General features: G+C 41.6%; 2 protein-coding genes and 1 long non-coding RNA gene across 5 annotated transcripts in view; 2 read left to right on the top strand and 1 right to left on the bottom strand.

The window, feature by feature from the left end:
* LOC126536347 (putative helicase MOV-10) overlaps positions 1-13,014 on the top strand; it is a 61,200-nt gene extending 48,186 nt beyond the window's left edge. For both annotated transcript variants that reach the window (XM_050183279.3, XM_050183278.3), the window contains exons 17-19: positions 3,680-3,896; positions 8,687-8,827; positions 9,742-13,014. In XM_050183279.3, coding sequence (XP_050039236.1) covers positions 3,680-3,896; positions 8,687-8,827; positions 9,742-9,831 — 448 coding nt within the window. In that variant the 3' untranslated portion in view covers positions 9,832-13,014. The remainder of the gene's footprint in view (positions 1-3,679; positions 3,897-8,686; positions 8,828-9,741) is intronic.
* LOC140217345 (uncharacterized) lies at positions 8,750-16,529 on the bottom strand. The gene is made up of 3 exons (XR_011893868.1): positions 16,434-16,529; positions 15,688-16,330; positions 8,750-8,838 (listed from the first exon to the last, which is right to left on the bottom strand). It is a non-coding gene; the product is annotated as an uncharacterized lncRNA (long non-coding RNA).
* Positions 16,275-23,353, top strand: part of M6 (neuronal membrane glycoprotein M6) — a 13,829-nt gene continuing 6,750 nt past the window's right edge. Inside the window, exons 1-3 of one of the 2 annotated variants that reach the window (XM_050183291.3) lie at positions 16,275-16,363; positions 21,230-21,398; positions 22,133-22,431. In XM_050183291.3, coding sequence (XP_050039248.1) covers positions 16,360-16,363; positions 21,230-21,398; positions 22,133-22,431 — 472 coding nt within the window. In that variant the 5' untranslated portion in view covers positions 16,275-16,359. Of the gene's footprint in view, positions 16,364-16,618; positions 16,806-21,229; positions 21,399-22,132; positions 22,432-23,353 lie in introns of those variants that run through there. The other variant, XM_050183290.3, reaches the window with a different exon arrangement.

The raw sequence follows: 23,353 nt of genomic DNA, 5'->3' as shown, positions 1-23,353 counted from the left end.
GTACTTGTGAAAGGGAATGTAGTTACCGATACTTTTGAGACTTGAGTAGCAGCACATAAGGGAAAAAATAATATTCCAGAGAAACAACACAGCGCCTGTGTTGAGGGGGGGGAGAGGTGAGGGGGCTAGGTGCAGTGGTGAATTGTTCTACAAAGCTGGGCAAAAACTGCAAATGTAGAGTGTACCACAAAAGACTGAGGCACTCAGCTTAGCTCCCATGTGGCTCAGTGCTATCAGGGATAGTTAGTTGATTTCTATGAACATGCGCTAAGAGGAGCATTGGCTGAAGTGAGATGTGTTGCTCAGCAGCACCCAGCTGATAGATGCAGTGCCAGTGGAGGAATGGTGCTTCTCTCATGTTGTGGAGAGGAGACCCTCCAGTTCCAAGACACATGGAAAAAGGTAGACACATTCATAGTTCCCTACAAAACATAACTCTGACACTTCGATCATTCAGTCACCATGAGAATGATAAGTAGGATGTAGATGCTTTTGTCCAGTGTTTGTGCTTGTCACTTCAGACATTCTTGTGACAGTATTTATTACACTTTACTGTATTTTTCTATCATGAAGGCAATAAGTTTCTGTACACATCTAGTGCATCTAGCACTACATCTAGTAGTGCTAGATGTAGATCTAGATCTAGCTGTAGATCTATTACATCTGGTAGTGCAAGAGCACTGATGAAAATATATATATTTAAAAGGTGTTGCATACATCTTGAACGGCAACTAATTGGACCCCTGCTGCAAGCTTGAATAATACTATGTGTAAAATGTTTTATAAGTTGGACAGCTGGATGTTTGTTTCCGGCGTTGCTATGCTGTCATCTTGCAGGTTCATTGTTTCATTGTTTTTCACAATGTTTTACATGAGGCACATTTTTAAAGTGGCTGCGTAGGTACACTCCAAGTTTCAATTTTCATGTCTGACATTCCTAGAGGTATTTCTCGCATGGAGTCCACATTCTCTAAATTTGACAAAAGCGACTAAAGAAATTCTGTTCAGCAGTTGTATGCCTTTCGTGATTCTGAAGATCCAAGGAATGTGGCGAAACAAAATTTGCAATAAGCAGAATTAATTGGTCCCTGCAAGTTGTTGCATTTATGATGCAATATATTGCTTAAAGGGTCACTAAAGGCAAATACTAAGTCGACGTGGGCTGTTTAAATACCTTTCCAGAAACCTCGCAACGCTTGTTTCGCGCCAACAAAAGATTTAGTTCTTGAGAAAATTGTATTTGAAGGGCCTGAATACCTTTTCCGAAATTCAAATCTCCCGCCACCCAACCCCAGGAATGTTGACGTTGCATACCCCATCACCGCCTTTTGCTACCATCGGTGGGCAAAACGGCGCCTGACAGACGGCGACACCAAACCAAGACAGAGAGGTGGATTCACCGCTACAGCTGCTTTTTGGTCAAGTGGCATAGACTGTTCAGGCATCCCGCAACATCACATGGAAGTTTAATTCTCTGCTCTGCTACTTGTAGTTTGTGTGAGTTTGTGAGCCATCAAAACCACTGCAGCACTATGCGATCAGAAAAGTACTGAAACGCGAAAGCGTGGGTGGCGCAAAGTCTAGTGAAAACGAAACCTTTAGACAGCCCGCGTCGTTGTCAACGGTAACTTCAATGAGTTACTTTTTCTAAACATGAAATGGAACTGGACAAGTAGCATTTTATTTCATCTTATAATAAAATACGAGGATGTTGTTTTTGCAACGAGTAGTTGAGTACTTGTGACAGAATTTAACTGAGGAATGCTTTCGTCATCGAGCGAGTGCTTGAATGTCCCGAGGGAGTCTCTAATCATGTCCTGCAGTTACCTCGATTTCTCGATTATTAAGGCTCTGTTCGCGATAACATTGACGCCTTAGAGATTCTCGGGCACTAATCTATCACTTTAGCTTTAATTAGTATTTGCCTTCAGTGTCCCTCTAAAATGATCAATATGCAGAGCCACAGAGCCGTTTTAAGCCAGAAAAATGAAGTTTAGGCAATTCCATGTACACTACTGCTCACCATTCCCATGTCGGCTGCAGCTCTCATAGACACGAGTGCCACAGTTTGCTCTAGTAGTTTTTTTGAAGGATAGTCTATGGCCACACTAATGTATGTATAATGAAACCTGTGTGGAAGCTAGTGTCCACCTAGATTCAGGTAGACTTGGTAACAAAGAGGTTTGTGAGATGGCCAAGAGGTTTGACCAAACACAGACTTCATTCATGTTTACCGATAGCTTGAATGAGATGGAATCCAGTACTTCTTCAAGAAAAAAAATTTGGAGGATGCTTAAGCTTCACTTTAGGAGTGGAACACAATAACATTCAAAGATCCCCGACTGCTTCTTGTGCTTCCCGGCAACTGGAGCGTATGTAACCGTAATGTTTACCTGGAAACGCATGCTGCAAACGCTATGCACGAAGGCGAGCTTTGGGGTGGAACCACAGCCTCTTGCGTAAGCTGCGATACGGCGGAGGCGAGCGCCAGCTGGAGTTAAGGCAAGGAACCAGGTGCGCTGCTTCGTGGCCCCCAAGACACCCATCGCGCCGGCGCGCACAAAATGGCAGACGCCGTGGCCAGTCTGTGAACGCCACGGCCAGTTTGCGTGTGTGAAGGGTTTTTTTTTTTTTAGTTTTGGCGTAACAGAATTGTGTTTGCTCATATAGTCAAATTACAATCCAAGAGTTATCATGTCTGTAGGTTGTATGCAAGTCATAGTTTATGATTTTTCTACGTATTTTAGCATGACAAATTCAATTAGTTCAGTCAATTCGTGGCATGATATGGAAGACCTGGGTATACGTGGTTCAAAAATCTTTTTGTTGGTGCGACGTCTGACATGGGATGCCGGATTTTCTGCGGCACGGGCTCCTTAATGCTGTCGTGTTAATATACACAGGTCATGATCTCCACTTTCACTTTGCTCCCACCCTACTCAGGGGTATTACACAAAAGGTGTGATTACGACACCACTGCGAAGGAGTGTGAAAGAATGATAGGTGGCATGCAAGAGTTAAATAAACAGGAATCTGCTTTTAGGGGCCATATGCTGGTGTAAGAATATGCAAAGTGAGTGAGCCTAGTACAGTTGTCTCCCATTAATTCAACGCTTGCGGGACAAGTCTCATTCAGGTTATCCAAAAGGTCGAATTAACAGATGACACCAATATGAATGGATTCAAATCTTTCTCCTTGCTTGAAGCAGTCTGTCGTCATCGACAGACTGCTTCAGTGCAGTAATACAATAACTGTACATGTTGTCACTTGGTGACCCACAGATCTCAAAGCTGTTGTCGGCACTGACAAAATCCTCAAAAAAAGACGTTGCCCAAGATGCAGTGCAAATCATCATCACTGCAAAACAGGTTGCTGCCATGACTTTCGTCTCCTAGATAATCATTATTTCAAGGTTTTAGTAACCGCTGTATGTATGTGGCAGTGTCAAATGGAACGAGTTTTCCTTCCATGGCCCAATGTATGGTTTCTCACTGGGACTTGCCAGTATGTTCTGATTGAGTGAAATCTCGAATTAACTGAGGTTGAATTAATGGGAGCCGACTGTAGCACAATTCTGTACAACTTCAAGAGATTATAATAATTGGGAAAATGTATCACAAATCCTGTTTTGATCTGCACTGCATTGACTGACATGACCACTGTGACCTTCCTTAACAGGTTCAACCCATCAGAAGTGGTGCAAGTGACACGCTACCTTCAACGTGCATTTGGCCCTTGGGGCCTGCTGCCTGAGCAGGTGGGTGTGGTCACGCCATATCGTAAGCAGGCACAGAAGCTGCGCTGCCTCATGGACTCCCTCGATCTGCCTCACTGCAAGCTTGGTTCGGCCGAGGAGTTTCAGGGACAGGAGCGCAACCTCATCATTGTCTCTACGGTTAGCACAACTTTGCTTTTGACATTTCCGCTCTTAATCGTTTGCAACAAAGGCTTATGCATTAGGTGTTGCACAAAGTAGGCAAAGTGGATATACGGTAGACAAATGTTACCTGATGTTGGAATTTTTTTTTTAGCTTATTGGAAACTTGCCCTGACAGAAGTTTGCTCGGTATCAGAATTTTTAAGAGGAGAATGGAGGTATTGTATTGGTGCACCACTAAACAAGATGAGTAGGAACTGGGATTAACTTTTTGACGCGTCAGTACTTTGAAATAATTTGAGAAAACGTTATCGGGAATATTGCACAGAAGCCACAGTAACCTTTCCACCATTTCTTCTCTTCGGCTTATGTTCTCTGGAAAAAAGGAGGAAGTCTGCACTGTGTGTGTCGGAAATTGCTTGCAAATATTATATTCCTGAGGGGAAAAGAACAAACTAAAAAAACACATGTTTATAAAGTAAAAGTCTGCCTCATTTTACATCATATGCAGCTCCCCCACGGCATCACCATCATTCCTGCAATGCTGGTGTGTTGCCCACAGGCACAAATAGCTTTATCATCAGCTTAGCACAGATATAAACTGCTTGGCTGCCTTAGTAACACATTTCCAAGGTGTAAGAAATGAGACCATAAACATTGTGGGGTATCATTCGGGCTCTTCGGACAAAGCAATAGCAACACAGTTGTGAAAACAATCAAAAGGGCATTTATTGCACCTTTTATACAGCTAGCCAGATCGTGCTGATGGGCGCTGACGAATTAAAAAAGTCCGACTCACCGCAACAGGATATTGAGCGAATATACTCGCCCCCACTCCTAATTGGTCATATGTACAGTCATGCAAGTGGTGGCATGTTTGAACGATCGAGTTCGTCTGTCCTGGTGCCCCATTCCGAAGCCTTTATCGGGACAGTTCCTCAAAGTGTGCCGGCCGGCGTGTGGCACGTCTGCACACCCTGCCGACCCCAAGCCAAAGAGGAAATGGCTACTCCATTTCGTACCCGAGTAACCCTGCTGTTTAATGACGTTAGCAGCACGATACTCGCCCCATCTCTTGCACTATTCTGCAACTGCACCGACCACCAGTGGCGCTTAGTTACGCGGGTAAGCCGGATTACAGGAGATGCAAGAGCCATGTGGGAAAAACAACATAAGGAGGCACAAGAAAGTCTAGCATCCCCACGACATGCAAGCCATATATTATTCCGCTGCAAGCAGCAGGGAACCTGCAATCTTGAATAATAGATTGCTTGCTTTCTCCTGTGGTTTATTATGCCCTTCGTGAAAACTGTGCTAATTGTTACGATGTATTATTAATATTAATAATTTGAGCTCCTTGTATTGTGTGTGCTTTGTTTTTGTTGTGTCTTTTTGTAATATTTAGCATAATTTTCATAATGTAGTGCCAGCTATTCTCATTCTTCGCTCTATGGATTCTAAACCTTTTTTTTCACCTTATTCAACGTCAGTGATGATGTTACATGACACCAGCCATTGTGCACACATACACACACCCTTCCCGATTTTCTAGGGACCAGGGAAGCAAAAAATAATGTATCATACCTTTCCTGTCACCACTCTTTTGTCATACGCCAGCCTCATAGGGTTAGCACCACACGAGCATTGCAGAAAGAAAAAAAAAAGGCAGAGCATTGCTATTGACGTCGCACCAGCTGAGAGACCCTGATGAAATGAGGAGGAATGGGGAGAGTAAACAAAGCACTCACGTATACGTTCATTCATATCAGGTCCTCATAAAAAATTCATTTCGAAATATACCTTGAAGGGCCTCGCACTCATTCCGTTGTGTTGTTCAGTTTAAACAAAAGGTTTTTCAGGGTACCTTTTAAGGAGCAGTGACCGAAATTTTTTGTCTTGTCTTCATTTCTTTATTATCTAGCTGTTGACCTTGTACTTATGCTACAGAGTCTTAAAGTCTCAATAGTGCAACAAATAATTACATTACCTTTTAGTGTGATCAATTACAAATGTGCACCAAGAGCAACGTGCTTTGAATTTGAAAAAGGAGACTATTCATGGCACCAAAACCTAATGTGGCCGTTTTTTTGGTACCAAACACTACAGATATGTGTACATGCACTATGGCTGCACTGCCAAAAGCTGAGTCCATTCCACACGTGATGGGACAACAGGGGAGAGTGGGCCCCCTGCGCTTCTATGAGAAGCACACATTTGGGCCAATTTAACAGCTTTCAGCAACACAGTTGTTGTGCTTCCTTCAATCACTGTAGCGGGCTCACTGGGATGCTCATTAGTTTGCGATACCATGTTACTACCACCTCTGCTTTTGCTGCTGTGAATACATTCAACATCCGCTCTTTCTGACCTAGGGACTGCGAGAACATCCAGAAAATCGGGCAGTCCAAAAGAATGAATGCATGCCTTTAACTGCCCTCAAAGGCCATATGTACAGGCCATAGCTACAGGCCATCGCCACAGCTAAAGACTGTGGCCCCTCAATGATATGGTTAACGGCAATACATTGAGCATACTTAACTGCGTAATGCTTTTGTATTGTGGCGAAACTGGCTTTTGGGAACCTGCATTATTATATTTATTTATTTATTTATTTATTTATTTACAGAATACTGCAGGCCAACTTGTGACCCAGGCAGGAGGGAATACGTTCATACAGTAATGTAATTAAATACGTTCAAAGAAAAGAAGTGCATATGAAATATGAAATACATTGAATCATATGAGGTACATTGAAGGATGATATAAATACATAAAAAACACATTCTACAAGCATACAATGCAAGGGATTGAATTGAAAGGAGAGAAATATTTCCAGTACCAGTTTACACAGTTTTACACAGTTTACACAGGTTGTTTATTATTTTTTTTTTCATGCTAACACGCATGAAAGTACTCATGCGGTCACACGTTTATTTGAAATGCAGTTTTTCAATGGCATGCAATATGTTATTGGACAGTAATACATCGGTTGGCAGAGAGTTCCAATCATTTATTGTTCTAGGAAAGAAGGAATATTTAAAGCAATTTGTACGCGCAAAAATAGGGGTTATCTTGTCGGGGTGATAATTTCTGGTAGCTCTAGCTGGTAGCGGCTGGAGACGGGGTTAATGACCAAGTGGTAGTTCCCTTTTCCAAAGGCGGAAAAGCAATGTTAGGTGTGCTACCTTTCTTCGGGATTCTAGGGTGGCAATATTATTTTCATTAATCAATTGAGAGGGGGAGTCATAACGTTCATAGCAATTATATATGTAGCGGACAGCAAGCCTGTTTATGTTTTCCAGTTTTTTAATATTTTTTTTTTTTCGTGAATGGGTCCCAGACGACGCAAGCATATTCTAATCGTGACCTTACGAGTGTGTTGAATGCCAATTGTTTCACGGATGGAGGAGAATGTTTCAGCTTGTGTCTCAGTAGGCCGAGTTTATGTCGAGCAGACGCACAAACATTATCAATGTGTTGCGACCAGGTTAGACGATTGTTGATGGTTACACCCAAATATTTAAAGGAGTCTGTTTCAAAGACCGTGGATTGATTAATAGTGTATTGATATGTTAGAGGGTGTTTTTTGTTGGCAATGCACATAAAAACCGTTTTTTCTTCATTAAGTTTCATTTCCCAGGTGTCGCATCAGTCAGAAATCGCAGTAAGACTTTTATTCAGGATCACTTGATCATTGGCATCTTTAATCCCTTTGTAAAGTAAGCAGTCGTCCGCGAACATTTTAGAGCTTTTGCGCTTCGACGGCGTCAGCGAAGAGGACGAGGGCAAATTTGCTAACATTGCCGACGGCGGTGAATCCTTTAAATGAAAAATGATGCACGGAACAGCAGGAAGCTTCATAGCGAATGTTGAAGCAGCTAGGCTTAACGGCAGCGTAAAACTGCTGCTACGGCTGCCAGCGAATCGGTGTGCACGAGTGCTGGTTCGAGGCTGCATTATAATCAAAGTAGCGGTGATGGTGGCTTGAAATAATGCCATTTCACCTGTGGTCATGGCAAGAAATTCACAAAATTGGACAGTGAAGGGTTTCATTGTCCAAAATTTCAGACATCCTTATACATTGGCTTTATGGGGTATGTGGGGCTGCCTTGACATGTCTGAGTTATAAGGAATGTCGGAAAAATCGAGCATCCCAAAAATCAGTGGTTGACTATAGTCTTTTTTTCTACTTCCGAAGCTGCGATGCACTTGGTGTGTGGTTCGAGATGTTTGCATAAAAGGTGCTGTAATTAATTATTTGAAGCACTCTCGAGGAATGGATCCTTCATACCATAATTAAAGAGCTGACAGCTACCTAAAGAATTGGGAAAAGCAGGACACAAAATTTGTACGTCAGTGCTTCTTTAAGGTAGTATCTAAATGCATTTTAAATAATACCTTAATTTCTTTGGCTTTTTCACCAATTTTTGTGGTCAATGGTTGGGCTTTTACCATAAATACAAAGGCACCGCTGCAAAGGGTGCACTTTTTCATGCAAACGAGTTGCGGAATGTGTTCGCTGCCAAATGCCAACCACTAGGTCTTTCAGATGCATCTGATGCCACACAAAAGCTTTGAAGCGTCTGAAGATTTAGCTGCTATGTTGGAGCGCTCACTCTATACTACCGTTAAGATGTGCTGGTTAACGACAGCTCTCTTTGGAATTACACAATGAAACAACAAACACTACGTAAATATTCTTGCTGCAATAAATATATGCCATGAAGCGCATCATTCCTCTAGTAAAGTGATTCGCTTTCTCGAAGTGTATCTCGGTTTCGTCACAATTATTTATTTGCCCTCATCAGGTTCGAGGGAGTGAGGCTCTGTCAGCAAACAACAGCGGCCAAAACTTGGATTTCATCTTCTGTGCCAGGCGCTTCAACGTGGCCATCAGCCGAGCCAGTGCCATGCTTGTGGTTGTGGGCAACCCTGATGTGCTCACACTGGTAAGGTGACCCTGCAGAAGGGTACTGTATGCCTTTCAAAGTCAACTTGAGCAGCGTGCTCTTGTGCCATAATGTAACATTATACCTGGTGCAACTTTTTAACGCTAACAGAATTTTTTAAAGATCACTTGTGGCATACAACAAATCTACTCATTCAGCTGGATTACTTGAGAAGGTAGACGTTGCTTACTCTGGAAATCAAAATACATAATCGACTAATGAAATTGCACTAATCAACTTTCTAACTACATTAGCACACACATTGCTGTATACGAATTGAAGACAGTGATTTCACAAGGCACATCCTCTTGGAACTAATTTGAAGAAAGCACCATTTTTGAGATAGGGGCTGTGAAACTTGTGATAAACAGGCTTCTTTTTCTCCCCGCATTTTTCGAGAGAGAGAGAGAGAGAATTTTTTTTGTGTGTAACAGGGGACAACTAAATGAGCATAAGAACCATGAAATGTGGTGTAGGAAACCTGGGGAAAGAAAATGTTTCAGAACCACACAAACACGATATAACATTGTTTTTAGTGTCTCCTGAAGCCTCTCTTGTACAGCTTCAGCAGCTTCACTGAGTACTTTGCACCAACACAATGTCCATGCTCCCTTTGCTAAGCTGACCTCTACTTTATCTCTCTTGGAAATGAAGCGATGCCGGTCACAACCGAGGTGGGACTATGCGGTTACCTTTTATTTTTTCACCTACTTGTGCATTTCACTAGTGCTTTGCAAGTTCAACATGCTTGTGCACTTTCCCTAAAACAAAGGGTTTACCGTATGGTTATGAGTAAACTGCACTGACCATACGCCAGGTGGCTTGACTGCATTGTGGTTATCATGGGAGCGTACATCGATAAGTGCTATGCGCCTAAATGTAAAGGCTTCTTGTGATGTTTTCTTTCTCTCCAGGATGCAAATTGGAAGTCTCTAATGGACTACTGCTCATCACACAAGACTTGTTACGGTCTGGCTGCTGAACCAGTGGCACCATCACGTTGAAGTGCCTTGGGGCAATGGCCTAATGGAATATGCATTGCTGTGATAACTTAGCGATTCGTAGTGTACCGTGATTTTCGTAAGTTTTTAATAATGTTATTTATGTGTGGGAACGAAATGTGGGTCCACAATCATTTTAATAAATGACATGCCACGCAATCCACATCATCACTGTGTATTACATTTTACCATTCTTTTACTGTTCCAGAACATGTTTTCTTCGTTGTGTTACATTCAAGTGAATATGTGGGAATTTGTGACGATTTCTCGCTTCATAATGACGATGTACTTGCAGCTTAAACAACACCTTATAAGCAAGGAATATTGTTGCCTTCTTTGATTGTTACTTCGATAAGGCTTCGACTAGAGCTAGTGGGTATGACATTGTTCTATTTACTGTGCTGTAATGTTAAAGGACAAAATAAAAGAAACTACGCATGTGGGTCATTTACTTTTATTTTGTCCTCTGTGTAACAGTATAGCGCACTAAACAGAATGATTATTTCCTCTATAGTATCTTCAATATTTCTAATTTCAGCATCTCAGTATTGAATTTTGTGCACTAGTGTTCAGATGGCTTTCCTTATTCAGTTTTCCTAATTGTGGCACTGCTCCTTAGAGAATCGCTGTGGTCTGTAGTCTGTAAAAGATGTTGAAAACCTATGCTTGCTTCTTTGCTATGGCTCAAGAACAGTGTGAGCAAATGCATACCTATGCAGTGATGGAACTGGCAGCTCTGTTGCAAGCATGATGTGTACCTGAGATTTCCTGCACGATTTTCTCACTTGACATTCAACATTGCACGTTGAGCCATGTAATAGATTTATTCTGTAATAGAACAGCTAGACCTGTGAGAAATAAAATTGGGTTTTATATCTCTAACCTGTTGCGTAGACCCAAACATGCTGTGGAGAGTGTGAGATGGATTTCATGCATTAATTTCCATTTGCAACCAGTGATTGAAAGTTGTCTTGATGTTTTTAAAGTACACATTCTGCATTTACATTATGTGCATCTGTTGGCCATGTGAATACATAGCCTCTGCAATGTCATTTTTGTGCATTATTTTCATGTGTAAAATGTAGTGATTCTCACTTACTTTTATGGGGCATTTTTTTTCTCTGTTATACATACAATACAGTTATAAATATGTGGGTAAAATAGTAGTCAAAGTAGTAGTCATGGATGACCAAAAGTGGCAAAGAAAGAACAAGAAAAATTGATTGTGGAGAAATTAAGAACTAACATAATGCTGCTTGGTGTAGCTATTAAGAGTAAAAGAGAATTACATAGAATGGTTTAAGTACGACTTCTTTTGCAGAAAATGGCAAAGTACAATCATCTCTTTTTCTCTCCCTCTCTCATGTGCCTTGGCTAAATTCAGTGGAACTAAATGTGACCATGAGAAGGAAAAAAACATTACTGTACCAATTCAATTATTACAAGGTCGTGACTTGATACAGCAATACAGCTATCTTACAAGATTTGGCAAATTAACTGTGAACAGATCTAGTACGCAATAGGCTACAAGTTTTTGGAATTTTACTTCTGCTGGATGCATTTACAGCATTAACCTGGGGCCTTACACCTTTGGCACATGCAAGTGTTTGAGCTAAGCAGAGGCTACTGCTGAAATCAGCATTGAAGTGCTAGCAATCGGTGGTGTACCATCAGCCGTGTACAATTTTTATGTACCCAGGGACGTTGTGAGGAGTTGGTGTCAAGGCACATTGACAAAATATATTAGCCAGCTTGCTTGCCAATTCAGCCTGTATAGTGAGCATTTTAAGAGGAAGCTTTAGCTCGGGTCACGATTGCTCGGGTGCTCCTATGTAAATACATGTAAAATGAGAATTTGTTTTTCTCGTGAACCACGTGCTGCACCAAATTTGGCGAGGTGTGTTGCATTTAAAAGGAAAACTTAAAATCTAGTGACTGTTGGTTTCGATTTTTTAATTTAGGTAGTGAATTTTTTATTAAAGATTGGCAAAAACCGAAAATTTTCAGAAAACTAAGCTATCAAGTTTACAATTCTGTAACTCTGCAATGAAAAATAATATCACAATTCTGTGAATTGCATCTAATAGTACATCTAAAGCGCACAAAGTTGATATGTTCAACATGAATCTCAAAGAATTTAATAATATGAATATACAGCTTTTGCAGAACCCTTGTACACAACGTAACAAATTCACGTAATATGTAAAAGGACATATTGACTTTTATTTATTTATTTGTTTTATTTATAAATACTGAGATCTTAAACAAGATCTTAGCGGCGTGGTACACGAGTAAGTTCGCAAAACAAAATAAATACAAAAATGGGGAATTGCACTAAAGAAATTCTTCACACAAGCGCAAAAACAAGCGCTTCAATGTTACTTCAGCTATCTTTCCCAATCATACAGTCAAACAGTGCTATTACTAAGAATCTCAGCAAGTGCAAAAAAAAAAAGTTAAAGATATGTTTCGAAAAGTGATAATGAGTCCTGTGTTACAGTTTTATCGGCCAGCTTATTCCAATCTACTATAGTTCTCGGAAAAAAGGAATACTTGAAGCAGTTGACACGTGTTGCAAATGGAGTTACAGCTAGTGAGTGTTGCTGTCTGGTAGCGTAACCTGTTGCACAGGTGATAATGTGAGACGTGTCGATGTTGTAGTGACCATTTATTAGTTGGAAAAAATTTTAGATGACATGCACGATTTCTGTCACTTATAGAAGGCAAGCCGCTCTGAGATAAAAGGTTAGTAATAGAACTACGTATTGTAGATGAATCGAACTGCTTTTTTTCTGTAAGCTTTCTAGCTTTCCAATATCGCTTTTAGTGAACGGGTCCCATATAACTATAGCATATTCTAAAACGGGGCGGACTAGTGTTTTGTATGCCAATAGACGTACTGTTGGTGTGGAAGATATTAATACGCGTCCTAGAAAAACAACTTGCGGCGACAATTTGCTATTGATGTGTCAAGGTGCTTTGACCAGGAAAGATCCTTTGTTATGTACAAGCCAAGGTACTTATATTGCGCTACCTCTGACAAAAAAGCGTTTTCTGTGGCATAGCGATATACCAGTGGCTTCTTTTTTAAAGTTATCTGCAAATATACTGTTTTTTCGAAATTAATGCACATTTGCCATTGTCTACACCACTCAACTACCTTATTAAAGTCCCTGTGCAACCTAAGTTGATCTTCTTCCATTGTTATTTCATTGTACAAAACGCAGTTGTCAGCGTAAAGCCTGATTTTAAGAGAGAGGTTAGTGACAATATCGTTTATATATAACAAAGAGAAAAGGGGGCCAAGAACGGATCCCTGTGGGAAACCAGAATTGACAGCAGCTATATCGGAGGTTTTATTTACAGTGACAAACTGATGGCGGTTTGTAAGGTAGGCTTTAATCCATGCTAATATTTTATCATTTTTAAGCACAGCTCCTAGCTTATGAAGCAATTTAACATGAGACACCCTATCAAATGCCTTGCTGCAATCCATGAATATCGCGTCTGTTTGTTTCCCTTTGGTACAGTGTTAGCAAAGTAATGTATGATTTCAACTAGTTGAGTAGTCGTCGAAAGGCCACTTCTAAAACCATGCTGCGTGTTTGTGAAAACGTTATGTTCGTCTAGAAAACCAGTTATATGTTTATGAATTATATGTTCTAAGAGCTTACAAGATGTTGATGTTAATGAAATCGGTCTGTAATTTCTGATGCGAGATTTATCCCCCGATTTATGTAAACATTTTATTCTAGCAATTTTCCAGTCTTCCGGTAATGATCCTTCATTGATTGACTTCGCAAATAGAATGTACAGATATTTTGCACACCATTCAGCATATCGCTTTAGAAAACAGTTCGGAATATCATCTGGCCCTAGAGATATTTTCATGTGAAGCTCTGACAATAAATTTAGAATACCCTGTTCCGAAATAACAATGTCGGGAAGGGAAGGCAGTTCAGCAGAAAAGCATGGTAAACAGCCATCATCACTTGTGAATGCACTCTTAAAATGGTTATTAAAAGCAGAACACACAGTTTTTTTCATCCCGCACACTTTCACCGTTTATAAAAAAGGTGTCTGAAGACGAAGAGGCGGGCATCACAACCCTCCAGAATTTCTCGGGAGATGATCTGATAAAGTCTGGTAGTAATGTGCTGTGATAATACTCTTTATCTTTGACAATCTTTTCGTGAAGTTTTTCGGACAAGTTATCAATATCGGCTTTCAGTTCTTCGCTGTCCTTTATTATGGCGCGTTTCTTTTTTAATCGCTTAAGTTTCCGCCTCATCTGTAACGTCTCCCGTATAATCCATGGATTGCGGCGCTCCGACTTCTTCACTATTTTAGGAACGAAGCGTTCCACACAATAAAAAATGAGGTCTTTAAAAAAAAGCTAGAGGTCGTTTACACTACAATCAAGGCCTTGAAAGTGATCGTAGTTAAAAGCTAGCGCATCTATTATAGAGTCATCCTGTGCTCTTGAAAAATTTTGAAAATATTGAACCTTATTGGTTCGATTGATTAAAGCACTTTTCAACGTCAGGACAACTGCTTTGTGATCAGAAATACCAGATGTTACTGTATATGAGATGCAGTCTTTGATGGTGCCACTTACAAAAAACAAATCAAGAATGGACCTTGAATCATTTTGAATTCTTGTGAAATCCTTCACAATTTGTAGTAGATCAAAAGCAAAAGCTATATCAGTCATAACACTTTCCGCACTTTGAATTGAATACGCAGAAAAAGTTTCCCAATTGATATTTGGCAGGTTGAAATCACCGGTTAGTATTAATTTATCTTCTCACGTTACATATGAATGCATATAAGTTGACAAGCGCTCCAAGTTATCAACAGTGGAGTTAGGAGGTCTGTACAAACCTGCAAGGATATATCTAAAATTATTGACGTATAATTTACAAAATATGCTTTCTACATCTGGAACATCAGGCATTGTCTGCAGCATAATGGAAGATTTATACAGTATAGCAATACCTCCCCCTGTTCTATCCCGGTCCCTACGTAACACTTTATAATTCTTTGGTACGAATTCACTGTCAAATATATCATCGCTTAACCAAGTTTCGGTTAGTATGGCCACGTCGGGTTCTAGTGAAAAAAGCATGCTCTCAAGCTGGACAGTCTTATTCACGACACTGCGGCAATTCATGTTAAGAATTGTGAAAGGCCTGCTGTTTCTCAATTCATTTATTTTTAGTAAGGTTAAAGCGCTTATCTGTAGCTTCGTCCCAGCCAAACATTACGCCGTCCATGCTTAACTTATCAAAGAACAACTTCACCTTAGCATTATTTTCTTTTTCCTGTTTCGCACTTAGCCATAATTTTCTTCGTATGTGACGCACTCTGAATGAAAAGTCTTCTGTTACGGAAAGATTTGTTCCTTTTAACTTTGAACAAGACCTGAGAATTGTTAGTTCCTCACGATAATCCAAGAATTTAATTATCACTAGGCGGCCTTTACCGCTCTTTTTGCCTAGTCTTTGTCCGCTTTGATGAATTGTCCGCTTTGTCCAATTTGTCCGCTTTTAATGATACAATGGGTGCCGTTTACAGAACCGCGATACCTGTCCTTGATGCAGAGCTATTGTAAACTTCGTGCTTCTATTTTTTTCGAACTTGCGAATTTTTGAGAATCATTTTAACAAAATTTAGGCCCTAAATCGAAATTCCGCTTCCAACAATCACTAGAATTTAACTTTATCAAATACAACAAATTTCATTAAAATTGGTCCAGCGGTTATCTCGTAAAAAGGTTGCGTTTTACATGTATTTGAATAGGCCGCGTCGGAGTTTGGCCCGAGCTAAAGCTTCCTCATAGAATAAAGAACAACTTGCTTTCTCTTGAAGGGGAAGTTTCGTCGTCAGCGTCGTTACTGTCGCCCATTTATGTGGTCATTCTTACGTGTAACTGCACCAATTGTGTAAATTCCAGTTGCCGTGCATATAGTGCATACGCGTGCAAAAAGAAAAGGAAAATGTGCGGTAAACATTTTGTAAATGATGTCGACCATGTTGCTATAGCAGACGAACGCGATCGACGTCCCTCTGGCGACGGTAGGGCGCAGGCGACCCATTTCCGTCGTCTGTTTTTCCGCGTTGTTTTGTTTGCTTTACGGCAGGCTGGGGTGTGTGCGTGTGTTTGTGCGCAACGTCCTAAACAGGTGTTTCGAGCCATCCAATCTGTGCCTTACCGAATAACTTCGGAACCTTGTTGCTAAGTGCTTATGGCATGAAACAGTTCCTATGACGGGGACGTACGGATACAAACCTGCTCGTCGGATATACAGGCCGCGTTCCAGAGAATCAAGGTTTCGCTGTTACGTGGTCGTGCGCCCGTGGACTTGAGCGCGGATGCCATATAGGTTGCCCCCTTGGCGTTGCCGAGGCTCTACTGATAAGAAGAAATAAACTGTCGAAGTCTAGTGATCATAGATAACGCGTGATGCCTTGTGTCGACGCCGTCCAGGTAGAGCCGTATCTGTGAGTTAGGAGCAGCGTTGGATCGGAATGGGTAAGTGATGCACACCGCAGTGTTTTCCCCTTGTCTGTGTGACTAAAAATGCGGTTACGCGCTTGCTTACATTACGCATGTCGTGCTTCAAGCTGCGACGAAATGCACTGATTGAACAGCTGCTCGTCCAGCATCGCGCCCGCATCCGCTACGTCATGCGTGCTTGTGTCCTGCGGGGTAGGGGGTCTCCTGTGGGGCGCGCAGTGGGGCGTGGACGCATGGGCTTGCGTCTGGACGAAGTGGTGAGGAGGTCGTGCCAGCCAAGTTGCCTGTGAAACTAAGCGCGTGCGCTGGTGTTGCTGCATGCATTGCAGTTTATTCGCATGCCCGGGTGTTACCTTACCGTGACGGAATCGTGAATCAACGATGACATACAGCAGAAAGAGTTACTCGTACTCGAGCATATCCAGGGACAAGAAATGTTGCTCGTGCACGGCGATCGGTGAGTGTTTTGTTGACACTGCGTAGGCCTACACGTACGGTTCCCGAACGGGACCCTATCTGCTTGATTTCAAGTTTACCAGTGTGTGAATTTGGGGCATTTTCGAGGCACTTAGCGATTTTAATGTAGCGGGTTGTTTCGTATGATTGTAGTGTTTGTTGACACGACGCATGCCTGCTTATAACGGGTTTGAACTTTTAATTGGAGGGTCATTGGCGGCCAGCATTTGATGGCGCTTTTCGGCCAATGCCGCTTTGTTTCGCCGTCGGGTTGTAACTCATCGTTACGTCATCTGTTAATACGATTCGTACAGCAGGATCTACAAATATGAAACCGCGTGGCTGGTGATCTCGCGCGGATATAGTGTGATGTTGATTCCTTTTACTCAGAATAGTTTATTTCACAGTGAACCGATCGACTGACAGACGTGCAGCTACGTATTCTGTTATTTTCCTCGATTTTGTTGATACTGTTCAGCTGTGGTCAGTCTGCTTTTGAAATGAAAAAGACGCAAAGTGAATTTTAAATGAACGTAGAAATGTGGTGGTTGTGACGTGTTGGTCATATAGCGGCAACTTTTTTTTTTCCGGTTTCCTGTTTCGAACACATCTTGCATTCTCAGGATGTTGCGAGTCGGTCTGTCTTCTCAAAAGCATTTTGAATGAAGCGTTGAGCATGGTAGGCTGGAAATATCTCTGGACACTTCTTTTACCCCTTTCCTTCTTCATAAAGAGAAAAAAATAATGTAACTGACTAACCAACAAAATAAATAAATAAAAATGCATGTATACGTAACTTAATTTTTGGTTTAGGAATCTGCTACACATTCATAAAGCGATGAAGGAAATAAAGAGATTTCATTCATTACAAATAGCATATTCTCTGTACTAATTCGTCCATTATGTCAGAAGATAACTAAATGTGATATGCATCAAAGCACATGTCACATAGATGAAAACGCCCATTTAACTGTAAAATACCATCTCTGCCTCGTGAAGGATAAGGAATTAATGCTAAAGAATTAACAACATGTTAAATGTTTCTTTTGCAAAGTAAAAAGCAGCAGCATTGGCTGTCACGTATGCTGCAGGCATAGCTAAGTGATCATTTTTACTGAAAATTGAGAGTAGCATCTTTCTTTTGTCAAGAAGCAGCAGCACTGAAAGCTAATGGCTTACCTTTGCACAGCTGTGTGTTGGGCATGTTGGTAGATGTACTTGGAAAGCATTTTAGCACAAGCAGACAAGGACAAGAGAGAGATGTAGACACCACAGTCTGTTAACTTCAGCAGTTTATTCACTAGAAATTACACCACTCTTCGTGCAGGCTCGTCGCGTGTATAGTGTGGGGCAGAGACTATGACATGTGCTGCACTTGGCTGACTGGACTGTAGCCAATCACATCAGACTGTGCGCCGTCTTCTGCATTAGCAGACAAAAAGGGCAAGACTTCGCACCCACTGGCAGTGTAATACCCTTGCCTGAAACTAAAGGCCAATGTATGAGCTTCCTTTCAGCAACAAAATCTAGACAAACTGCAGCAAAATACATCGCGAATGAACAGTACATGAACACAGCTTCTCTATGCATGTAATACGCACAGTGCAGAGCCTGAAACAGCCTGCATATACGTATATGCACCATGTGTGAGTAAGATAACTTTTTCTTGCAAGATTAGCTCATGTTCCTCCGTGACACACAGTCACAACAGAACTTCCTTGCCATTCCTGCAGTGAACCTTCACTTGTTGTGATATATGTATATCGACAGTCACAGACAAAATGGTGCCACACATTTGCTGCACCAGCGTGCTTGTCTGTCGTCTGATACCTGCACCCATTGAAACTGAGGTGTAGCAAGTTTAGTTTTGATGCTGCAAGTCTGTTATAAAAAATGCCTTCATGTAGGTGGCTGGTGCTACACTTTTCTTACACAGATTTAAAAAATATTGTGACTTCCTACACTAGTTACACTCATGCAGCCAGTGTAGGTAAAAATAGTCGTACTATGTGTTAAATTTGCGAAAGACGAGCAGAAGTGATACGAATGAATACATAGTACATAAGTATGTGAATTTCCAGATGATGAACTCTTGTGTTCTGACTCATTGTATTCGGATTATTTCTAATGCTGAAATGCTGATGAAATTTGGTGCAGCTGAATGAAGCATGAAGCATGAGCATGAAGCTACAAAAAAAGCTTATACGAGCTTTTCATATGGGTATGGGTTTCCTTTGTAGCTTCATGCTATATTTGGGTGAGTTATGATTTTTCCCTTTCATGAAGCCTCTTCCAATTTGTGGATTTCTGCAGAACTGAAGAGCCCAAAATTCCGAACCCCATGTATATATATATATATAGACGAAAAGGCCATGACGTCAGCCCGAACACTGGGCCTTATTTCTTAGTTGTGTGTACTTACTCTTCCTCATTCACAGTCATCCTGCTGGATGACGCTGAACTGCGATATATATATATATATATATATATATATATATATATATATATATATATATATATATACAGTGATATCCTTATATGAGTATTTGCAGGACCTCGTGATAAGAGACAGTTCAATTTCACAGCCTGATTGAGTCCTCTGGCACCTCCAACAATCTGCCGTCTCTAGATGGTTTAGTCTTCCTTCGTGTAATTGTCTTATATTTTGCTATCACTGATACCGCTCTGCCTTTCCAGCGAAACTGCAGCTTCTCTCTCTTTTTTTCTTCTTCTTTTACTGAGTCCGAATATAAGCGCTGTTGCGCATGACTGCTATTGATTCTTATTACGAGTAAACCCGGCTATTTTATGACCTCTGCATACAGGTGGCGATAATGTAAATTTGGGTGGAATTTTTTTTCGTTAGTTTTTTTTTCTTAAGTTGTTAGCATCGCTTACTGGAAAGAGAAGCAATACTGAGACACATATCATTGACAAGCATTTCACATGATATTCATAAACGACTTTGCCAAAGGGGTCACTGAAGTCTGCAGTTTGTAGTAAGGTGAACATACAGCAACATATTCATTCTCTAGGCATAGGCTGTACATACCATTAAAAATAATTGCTAGTTGTCTGCCTCCTTCTCTTTAAAAAATATAATATGCTTTGTCCTGTATATATGTTTAAATCTGTTGTGTCTCTGCTAGGTGTTTACAGTGTAAATAAAAAAAAATCAAAGTAAGAAAATATGGATGAGGTAGCCGCCGCTGGTGCTTCTAATGCTCTTGTCCTCCTATTGTCAGAATTTGCAGAAATAAAGCGAAAGTATGAATTAAAATCCATGTACGTCCATGCCAACAATGATGCAGTAAGCTTTTAGCCACAATAAAATTTTAGGTGAAAAGGTAGAAGGTGGAAGCTTTTAGCCACAAAAAAATTTTACGTGAAAAGATAGAAAAGGTAGAAGCAACTCAAAAGAAACCTCAAATCATGTGGGTGACAGAATTCTGGTAATGACGCTCTAGGTCGTATGGGGGGAGGCTAGGTCGTAGGTCATAGGGGGGGCGGCCCTCTTGGGCCCCATAGCCCCCCCCCCCCCCCCCCCCCCCCCATAATGATACGATCATCACAAAGTGGCCATTTAGTGCACTTTGTGTAATGGACGTGACAAATAGTGCAGTACTATGATCATTGGTTAAAAATGTAATGTGTGTTTTATATTTGCACAATATTGCTAGGACTGCAAAACAACTATGGCATTACATTTTACAGCCATTTTAATTATTGCCTAACTATCACACAGCACAGTATGTAACCATAGGAAGGATGAATCACCATGCAAAGCAAATTGTGCACCAACGTCTGCCTCGCGGAAACAGTTGTAACCATAGAAGTGATACTATAGCCTTTGAGGTAGGATCGTATGCCACCTGATCGCACAGGTGACAGTGACATCATCAGCAAGCTGAGCAGGCCTGGCGATTGGCAACCATGGCACACAGCCTTTCACTGCATAGCATTAATGACTTGCTGCTGTTGTGTGCCTCAGTTCTACATCATCATGAGAGAGTGAAATGTGGCATCCAGAGTTGGGAAAATTAGAGTTGAGGGGAACTCTCATTTTGCTTGGAAGTTTCTGCGACCAGTAAGTTGGTTTTGTGTGCGTTATTATGATTTATTTTGCTGTTAGTTCTCTGACATGCTAATAAAAGGCCTGGAGCAAAAATAGTGACCTTGAAAAGTGTTGCAGGACCCCTTTAAACTCTGCTAACATATTGTTCGGCTTCTGAACTGGTCTTCATTGTAGCTTGTTACTAGTGCGCTGTGCTGTGCTTTTACCTTTTATACACACGCACATTTTGTGTGATCATGAAGGTGCACTATACGTGAAGCAGACAGTTGCTTTTCTTTATTCTTTATTTTGTGTTTGTGTTTTCACGATTGTATTAGTAACAATAGCACATCACAAAATTGACCATGCAGGTTGTCGACGATCATGCCTGCGCTGTCTTGCCCGGGTGCCCTTCGCCACCCTGGTGGCCACTGTCATGTGCTGTGCGGGGGTGGCCATCTTTCTTGGTGCTGTGTTGCGTGCAGTTGATTCCACACTGCGCATGTTGGAGGTTGTCTTTGAGCGCCGCTCTCCCTATGGGTGAGTTAGAGAAGTTTTGTGCATCTGTGGGGCTTTGGCTTCATGCCTTGTTACCTGTTTCTACTCAAGATAACATTTGGTATTACATTATGTGGTTTGTGAAAAATGTGTGAAGTGCACTGCGTTTAACTTCCTATCAGTGGCCATTACATTTATTTGCACATGTGTGCATAAAGTTATGCATCAGTGTTTGAGGGAGAGACGACCCTTATGGCCATGTTCCACTGCTTTTGACCTCAATTGGGGGACCACCTGCACCATGTACAGTACTAATTATTTGCTGCAATGCCACCATACTTCTCAAGCAAACTATCATCCAGAAAACTTGATCAAAGCTAAAGAATTTGGCTCAATTACAATCGCCATTCATTCAATCCTACAGGCATATGTTTATTATGTACTTATGTCTCAGATATGTTTCTTTTGCTGTTATGAATGCACTGAGCCTTGCATACTTCTCTCACAACGCTCTGCCAGTACGTGGACGAAAGCACTGTTTACCACTCACGCTCTCTGTACCTGTGCATGCTGCTAGTTGTCAAGGGTATAAGCCTAGCTGTGGGACATCACAGTGACTTCTCTTTTGGCTCTCGCTTCCATAGCGATAGTGGGCACCACAATTTCTGCCGCACTCAATATGCCAGAAGAGCTTTTGCAGTGAGTGAAGACATTGTATGTGACAGGTTTTGTGTTGTTAATGGGGTGTGCTTGACCTGCCTTAACTATCACCACAGACCCTCTGAGCTGCGAGCAGCTGCTCTAGTGGCAGCGGCGCTGATGGGCCTGCTGGAGCTGTGCCTGCTGTTGGTGGGCTGTCTGACGACAGGGCCCACGCGCGAGCGCCTGGGCAACCGGGCCCGTGTGGGAGGCCGGCTGTCCTGTGCACTGTTGCTGGCTCTGTCGTACCTGGCGCTGCTGGCATGGATTGTGCTGGCACTGTTCATGGCCATTTCAGCCCTCTTGTGCACTCTTGCCGGGGCCCTGTGCAACCAGCTCAGGCAGGAACAGCAGTGCCTGGACCTGAGGCAGTTTGGTGCGTAGTGCCTGCTGGCATTTAGCCTCACGATGCCTTAACTCCGTAGCTCTCCCAGTGAAAGAATGAATGGAAAGGAATGCAAGGTTGATTAGCAAGCATGACACTTTTCTATTCTGATCTCACGTTATCTCCCACACTAGCACATGCAGGTTGATTAGCGCCCATTTGACACTATTCAACTTGTAGTAACATGAGCAATGCTGCCTTTGACCTTTGCACTACCCTTTGTACACCCTTCATCATCCCTGCTCTCTTTCCTTGAACGTCTCGGAACCTGCACTGAAACGAGGGAGGTACGTGCACATCACAATGCACGAAACACCGAGGTCATTATAATCACCTAGAGGGAAAACTGGCACTGTAGTGGTGCTGTGTGCGTTGGAATACCATGATGTGGTGGCTTCTTGGAAATGTGGGACATGTATGGCAAACAGTGTTTCCTCTGTTACAACGGTTCATACTGTACTAAAGCAGCGTGTAAAATGCAGTTTATTATGACATAAAAGCACTTTTTGTTAGACCATGAGAACTTGGGTTGTGCAATTATGTCAAATGTGAATGTTACCAGTGGGCCACTAAGGTTAAAGGAAAAACTGTACTCACTGTGTGTCAATTTTAATTGTCTGTTTTTGTTTACCTCATTTGATATATTAAATGCAAGTTAACAATAGTGAAAATGTATTATGGGTAAACAGACCTGCTTTGATTCACAGAAATGACTCATGTCTTTAGCCAAGCCAAAGCACATTCAAAACAAACCTTACGCACACATATTCCAGCGTTCTTGTGGTGACACAGCGCCTAGAAAACTTAAATAGATTTCCCTTTAGATAACATTAGAAGAAACTTTATAGCACAAATGTGCACAATTTTCTCACACTATATCAATCAGTCACTCAGTTAATCAATTGATCAATGA

This window comes from Dermacentor andersoni, chromosome 4 (genome assembly GCF_023375885.2).
Source record: "Dermacentor andersoni chromosome 4, qqDerAnde1_hic_scaffold, whole genome shotgun sequence".
Taxonomy (NCBI): domain Eukaryota; kingdom Metazoa; phylum Arthropoda; class Arachnida; order Ixodida; family Ixodidae; genus Dermacentor; species Dermacentor andersoni.
The sequence above is the reverse complement of the archived record's forward strand: the minus strand, read 5'-3'. Positions and strand labels throughout refer to the sequence as shown.